Genomic DNA, 8,196 nt, shown 5'->3' with positions numbered 1-8,196 from the left:
AATTTGCTGAAGATATTAAGCAAATGTGTGAGAAAGGATTAATAAGACCATCAAAAAGTAAACATTCAGCACCAGCGTTTTATGTTGAAAATCATAATGAGATTAAAAGAGGAAAGAGAAGGATGGTAATTAATTATAAACAAATAAATGATGCTATGGAAGGAGATGCGTATTTTCTTCCAAGAAAGGATTTAATTATTGAAAGAGTTAGAAATATGAACTGGTTTAGTACTTTTGATTGTAAATCTGGATTTTATCAAATAAGATTATCAGAAGAATCTAAAGCTTTAACAGCATTTAGTTGTCCTCAAGGTCAATATGAATGGAATGTTCTTCCAATAGGAATGAAACAATCACCAGGTATTTTCCAACGCAGGATGGATTCTATTCTTAAAGAATTCAAAGATTTTTGTCTTATTTATATTGATGATATATTAGTTTTTTCAAATAAGGATCTAGATGATCACTTTAAAAAAGTAGAATTAGTACTTAATAGGTGTTTAGAACATGGAGTAGTATTAAGTAAGAAAAAAGCTGTAGTAGCTCAAAATAAAATCAATTATTTAGGATTAGAAATTGAAAAAGGGAAAATAATAATGCAAAAACATGTATTAGAAAAACTTCAAAATTTTCCCACTAAACTAAAAGACAAAAAGGAATTACAAAGATTTCTTGGATTACTAACATATATTTCAAATGAAGGTTTTATTAAAAATCTTGCAGCTGAAAGAAAATTACTTCAACAAAAACTTAAGAAGGATGCTATTTGGTCATGGACCGAAGAAGACGAAATACTTATTACTAAATTGAAATATTTATGTCAAGATCTTCCTGAATTATATCATCCATCAGATGATGATCTAATTATTATTGAAACTGACGCATCAAATGAATGTTGGGGAGGTGTTATGAAGGCTAAGCCCCCTGGCCAAAAGAAAGAATTACTATGCAGATATATGTCTGGAACCTTTTCAGACAGTGAAATTAATTATCCTACTCATGAAAAAGAAACATTAGCATTAATTCGGATGTTAGAAAAACATCGAATTTATGTTCTTGATAAAGAATTTATTGTTAGAACTGATTCTACTTATGTTGCAGGTTTCAAAAATATTAATCATAAAGGAACTTACAAGCAAGGCAGGCTTATAAGATGGCAGATGAAACTAGCCGAATATAATTACTCAATTACTCACATTAAGGGCGAAAAGAACGTACTTGTAGACATACTTTCAAGAGAATGGAACGAATCTCAGAAGAAATTTTGAAACAACAATTGGAGTTAAAAGAAGCACTAAGAATTCACAAAATAAAAGAGCAAGAACTGATTGGAAAGGAAGTGGAATTAATCGATAAGGAAATAGAAATTTTAAAATCTCAACTTAAGATGAAGAATCCACTTGAAGAGATTAAACTAAAAGAACCTAAGAAATGGTATGTAGTATTTAACGGACCATTTCCAGGAATTTACGATGAATGGTATAAAGCAGCCCCTCACTGTACAAAAATCTCAGGAGTTACTTATAAAGGGTATGCCACCAAAGAAGAAGCTGAAAAAGCAATGAATGATCATAGAGAATCAGAAAAATCAAGAAAAGAGATTTATCTTGGCCCAAGAACTTTTTCAGAAACAACAAAGAATAATGCACCAGAAAGAACATCTATGAAAATCTTAGGAAGAATTCCTTCTTCCCTGGATAATTTGCCAATTATGTCTCGAAAAGAGCATGAAAATCAGGTTAAATTCTCTGAAGAAAAATTTAAGGAGAATTTAAAAAGACTTACTTACTGGACCGAGAAAGAAAATACTAATTGTTTCTATATGGTGGATAGAAAGCTTTTTGGAGTAAAAGCTATAATTACACCAGGAGCATCCCAGTTACTAACATTTAATATGTTCCAATTTGGACTTATTGAATGCCTTTATTTAAGTAAAAATCTGGAAGAAATTAATCTTTTCCCATATAATTTTAAAGAATCAGTCCAGAATTTTAAAAAGAATATTGCTGGAGAAAGAAATATTTATTTAAAATTTTATTCAGCCTATCCGGATTTTACAACGAATCAACCAGCCAAGCACTTTGTCTTCATTGGAGTAAGCAATAATCAATTTCCTTTAAGAGATGACTCAAAAGAAGAAATGTATGATGATGATCACTTAAATATAATTTTATCCAATCAACTTTCAAGCATATTCTTTCAATGTCAAGCTATTGGAAAGAATTCATGTATGAAAGTATTGTACAAAGCACCTAATTTCCTACTACTAAGCAAGACAAGTGGAAAGGTACTAAAGGATAGAGATATCCATCTATTGACCTCTTTTGAGCTACCATTCTATGCATTTGATAAGGAGACAATGAATTATAAGTCATGTGTACTTAAGGAGTTATGTTCAAGTATAAAAAAGAGTGAAAATCATGCATGTGAAAGATGTTTTCAAGAAAAAGATGCCGTGGAAGTAACCAAGTGTCTAGAAAAGTCCATGTGTCTTAAGGATGATGACAAGGATGAAGCAATAATGGAGTCATGAAGATGAGGATAAAGGAAAGCAATAATAGAGTCATGAAGATGAGGATAAGGGGAAGTAATAATAGAGTCATGAAGTAGATAAAAAGTAAAGTCATTTGTCATGTAATGTTAAAGTGTCTTAAATAAGTAGTACTATAGATGAATAGTACTATGCATTATTGTGAATAGAAAATAATATTATAATGTGTGTTTAGGGCTATAAATAAGGGCTTCTACCATGGGAAGGAGCAAGTTGTGAAAAACAACCTTTGTGTAAGTTTCTCTTTAGAAACATATGCTAATCCTTGTAGGATTTAGCTTGGCACCTTTTGTGTGCATTGTTGTAACATAAACTTATATTAATAAAACCATGTTTCTACTTATTCAAGACTCATTCAATTAAATTACACAACATATATATCTATTAATCAACTATCTCACATAAACTTACGGAAGCAGCGGTGGACCAAAATTTCAGAAGAAATCATGATCAGGTATAATTTCTTTATTTACTTACTTTTATTAAGTGTTATAATTTTCTTATATGTCTAGCATAACAAAAATGGATAAAGAAATAGTAAATGATATAGAACATTTACATATTACTGAAGAAGATGGAAATTACGAAGGAAGTATTTTAATAGATCCAACCCTATTTCAAAAAATACAAAAGGAAGACTTAGATTTAACTAAGGATGCAAATATGAAGGGAAAAGATAGAATTGGAGGAATAATGAAAAGATTTAACCAAAAGGATAATATTATATATTATGGTAAAATAATTAATGAAACACCAACTGATATAGCAGATGCCCAAGGACATACCTATATACAATTATTAAATAAAAAGAAACTTATGGAACTCAAGAAAAATATAAAGAAAGATGAACATAGAAATAAGATAGGATATATTCATATAGGAGCAGTGCAAGTATTAATCAAAGCAACTTTTCAAGAAGGAATAAATTCTCCAGTAGAACTAATATTAAAAGATGATAGAATTACAGACCCAGTAGATAAAATACTTGGAGTAGTAGAAGGAAATTTAGCTTATGGTAAACTAAAATTTGAAATACATCCAAATATTGGAATACCTTTAAATACTCAAAGATTAGAGCAAACTCTAACTCTTGAACACAAATTCCTTAGAGGAAATTTAATGAGATCAGGAGATAAAATATTTTCAATCACTTATTGTGTTAATTATGCATTAACTAATTCTCACCATAGTATTACCTTTAGAAATAATAATAGAATTGATATTCCAAGTCTTTTTGAAGATATAGGAAAAATTTATTATCCAAAGAAAAATGAAATAACTGAGCTAGGAACTTTTATGAATAAATCAAAGTTTTTAGAGTTAAGAAAAAATCAAATACCAAAACCACTTAGATTTTATGAACCTGAAAATATTGAAGAAAGTGATATTGATAAACTCTCAAACCAAGTAAAGGACTTAACAACATATTTAAAAAATAGATTATAAATTTAAACAAAATGAGTATTGCTGAATTTAGTATAAAAGAAAAAGAAAAAGAAATAGTTATAAAAATAAAAGAAATAGATATAACTTATTTTGATAATATTGAAAATAAAGAGAAAGATTTTTATGAAAAATTAAGATGTATTTGGAAATTTACTTTACCAAATGACTTAAAAACAAAAATATGTAAAGAATATGGAAAATTATGTGCACAAGCTATACTTTTTGAAAATGAAATAGATTATGCACTAGAAAGTGATATAAATTATATTTTATTAGTTGAAAGTTTTTATGATGATGAATTTATAATAGACTTAGCTTTAATAGAAAATGATGAAATTTGGGACTATTTTGATGATGACTAAGCTAATAAAAATAAATTATAAAATTATTTCAATAAATAATGAGGTATCATTTTTGGTATCAGAGCACTAAGATTCAAATTAATTAAATTAAAAAAAAAAAAAACTAGAAAATGAGTATAGTTAATGAAAATTTACGAATTATAGAACTTAATAGTTTAATTAAAAGAACAAGAGGTCACATAAAAATATTATATGATAGACTAGATTATTATTTAATAATAGGAGTTGATTTTGAAATTGAAAGAATTACAAAACACCTTTTAGAATATGAAAATAAATTAGATTTTTATAAAGCAAGGTTAAAATAATTAAATGAATATACAAATATCCGTCACTGAGATTTGCGACCAAGGAATTAGAGACCAAAGTTAAAATTCGGTCGGTAAAAACCGTCACTATCATGACTTATTTTAGCTGTGATCATTTCAAATTGCAACTTCTGTCTTACACCTAAAAAATCACAATATTCACACTGCATTTTAAAATCATTACACCAACTTAAAAAATATTTGTGTTGTTCTAGACCGGTCTTAGGTCTATATACGTGGAAGCCTAACTGCGAGAAGGTCCATCTCATAGGCATAAACGCTAGGTCGGTGAAGATCCCCATCATCGGATTTGATAGAAGATTTTTCTGGATTCTACACATTATAACTGTCCTCCATATATAAAATTCTTTACACGCCGATCTCAAATATATATTTTACTCATTCTCACTTACACTACCTTTTATTTTAACTTTAGCATTTGAGTGATAATCTTGCAAGTGTGTCCCGTTCTACCATAGCAGGAAATCTTCTACCGCGCACCCGAGTCCTCTTCCATTCAATCTCCAACACATTCTATTGTAAAGATTTACTTGACTCCAAACCAAATTTAAGCCCCATTTTTCCAAACAACCAGTAAGGTTAAGAAAAAAAACTCACACCTGATATATAGTACCTATATAGTGCACTCTATAGTATTGTTACATACACAGTATTGAGAAATTGACAATCTTCCACAAACATTGCCAGTCTCGAACATGCATGGGTCGTTTTCAAATGTATATGTGTTCTATTTAAAAATGATTAAATTATTATTTCTTAAAGCTTAAGAAATAATAATTGGATTCTTGCAAACAAATTAACCACTTTCACTATTGTGCCAAGAATATAACTATAGATATGTGAGCATGAATTGTGCCGCTATCAAATGATTATTACCACTTAAATAGCAAATAATTGGCCAGCTTTTAGGAATTTCCTATTTTACAATGGCTTGAACTTTACCTACTTAATTTTTTTAACATGGTCATGTATGTGACCATATCTATTTGGATTTAAAGTGCATCAATAAACGGACAACCTAGCAAGATATTCTTTTAGGCAAAATAAATGCTCATATCTCTAATGTCCTCATCATATATTTGCTTACCTATATTAATTATGAAGTCATTTCAAAATTTTCTCATAATGCCATGGTAAGGTCACACCTCTATCTAGCCCTAATCAAACCCTCTAAAGAAATAAAAAAAATTAAAAAGTGAAATAATATCTCCGGCAAGACAATAGATCTCCCAAGCCACCAAAATATTTTGTACTTCGTATTTTTCACAATATTACAATTTGAAAGCAGACTCTACATGTACAACAAATAGAATTAAAAAAATTATTCAAAACTATTGTTGAAGGAACTAGTATCCGGATTCTCCTAAAAAAAAAGTAAACTATAGGTTGATGCAATTAAGTAGACATCATCATTCCTATGACACCAGCACCAACGGTCTTATTGTAAAGAAAAAAATTATTTTCTATATTGTTAGAAGAATTCTCATCGACCAGCTCGTACTCATAGACAAAAAGAGATCTCATTCATTAAAGGTTACAAAACATAGTCTCGTCCTCCAAGAAACCAACATTACCTACCTTCCTATAGGTTTGGTTAGAAATAAGATAAAGTCTATGGAACATGACTCTAAGAGAAATAGTCTCGTCCGATGATCATCCCAAAAAGAGGTATGCATGCTAATCCTCATTGGCTGCTACTCTTAATTTCGAGGTTGAGCAAAAGGATGTGAAGACGACTTTCCTTCATGGTGATTTAGAGGAAGAGATTTACATAAAATAATCTGATAGTTTTCAAGTTAAAGGCAAAGAAGATCATGTGTGTAGATTAAAAAAGAGTATATATATATATATATATATATATATATATATATATATATATATATATATATATATATATATATATATATATATATATATATATATATATATATATATATATATTGAAGCAAGCTTCAAGGAAGTGGTACAAGAACTTTGAATATATTATGTATTGCCATGGATTCCATAAAACTAATTGCGTCTTTTCTAGTCAATTTTCTAAGGATGAATCCAGTATTTTGTTGTTATATGCTGATGATATTTTTATCGTAGGGAAAAATAATTCTAACATTGAAAAGCTAAATAAGAAGTTAGCTGTGTCATTTTCCATTAAAGACATGAGAGTAGCTAAACATATTCTTGGCATTAGATCAATCATGCGTAACATGAATGAGAAGAAACTTTGGATGTCACAAATACATTATATTAAAAAAGTGTTGCAAATATTCCAAATAGAAAGTTCTAAGGCGGTAAGCATTCCTCTTGCTACTCATTTCAAGTTGAGTTCTAATTAAAGTCATTCAAGTGAAGATGAAAGTGGGTGGTCTGATGTATGCAATGGTGTGTACAAGACAAGATATAACACATGTTGTTGGTGCAATCAATAGATTTTTTTAAATCCAGGTAGAGAGCATTGGAATATTGTGAAATATGTTGTAAGGTATCTTTGTGGTACTACTTGTATGAGGCTTTGCTTTGGAGGAGATAAGTATACTCTAGAGAGGTACTCTGAATGTGATATGACTTGAGACATTGATTTCAAAAAGTGCACTTCGGGCTACATGATTAAATTTACAGGTGGGAACTATGACTTGCTGGTCCAAATTGTAAAAGTGTGTAACATTGTCTACTACACAGGTTGAGTTCATTGCTATTATTGAAGCATGCAAAGAGTTGTTATGGTTGAAGAAATTTTTGCAGGAGCTTGGGTTTGTTCAAGATAAATATGAGATATTTGTTGCTAGTCAAAAGGCTATTCATCTTGGTAAGAACCCGATTTTTCATATTAGGTCCAAACACATTGATGTGATATATCATTGGACACATGGTGTTTTATATACTAATTTGTTTGAGTTAGCTAAAGTTGATACAGAAGATAATGGTTATGATATGATGATTAAAACGTTATCAAGTGAAAAGTTTGAAACTTGTTGTGATATCGTTGGCTTGACAATTTCCTCCACATAGTTGTGAGGCGGAGATTTGTTGGGTTTAATTAGACTCCCTTCCTATGTGGATAAAGACTCGTTCTATTTGTGTATCACTTAATTTAAGTGTAGAAGATCAATTTAGAGTTGAGAGAGAGGAAAAGAAGGCAAAAATAATTAGCTTCAAAAGGGCGAAAAGTGGATATAAATCTATTCTCGTTATTCTACAACCTGTCTTAGTAAATCAACAATTCCATATTCGTTAGCTATTGGATCGAGCTCAGATTTGGAGGTCAGGTTCGCAATACCTATGTCTACCTTTTGTCTGTTCAAATCTTCAAAATAAAGTCTGAGTTGAGAGATATTGATGTGTTCTGAAGTTGCAGATTTGTATATTTTTAGCTTCTTGTTTCTTATTTGTAAGCTAGTTTGTTTTATGATATTGTTGTTGTTAGCACTAGTTTGTGAATCACTTTGAGACTCTCTTGTACCTTTATTTGATTATAATTTAGCTATTTCTTTTGTCTGAACGACCTTTTACT

General features: G+C 29.6%; 2 protein-coding genes across 2 annotated transcripts; both read left to right on the top strand.

The window, feature by feature from the left end:
• Positions 1-659: 659 nt before the first annotated feature.
• On the top strand, positions 660-3,173 carry LOC131618178 (uncharacterized). The gene has a single exon (XM_058889439.1). It carries the CDS (start codon positions 1,241-1,243, stop codon positions 2,531-2,533), a length of 1,293 nt encoding a protein of 430 aa, XP_058745422.1. The 5' UTR covers positions 660-1,240; the 3' UTR covers positions 2,534-3,173.
• LOC131619932 (uncharacterized) lies at positions 3,056-7,694 on the top strand. Its single transcript, XM_058890970.1, has 2 exons — positions 3,056-3,958; positions 7,365-7,694. Exons 1-2 carry the CDS (start codon positions 3,056-3,058, stop codon positions 7,692-7,694), a joined length of 1,233 nt encoding a protein of 410 aa, XP_058746953.1.
• Positions 7,695-8,196: the final 502 nt, after the last annotated feature.

This window comes from Vicia villosa, linkage group LG7, assembly GCF_029867415.1.
Source record: "Vicia villosa cultivar HV-30 ecotype Madison, WI linkage group LG7, Vvil1.0, whole genome shotgun sequence".
Classification (NCBI taxonomy): domain Eukaryota; kingdom Viridiplantae; phylum Streptophyta; class Magnoliopsida; order Fabales; family Fabaceae; genus Vicia; species Vicia villosa.
The sequence above is the reverse complement of the archived record's forward strand: the minus strand, read 5'-3'. Positions and strand labels throughout refer to the sequence as shown.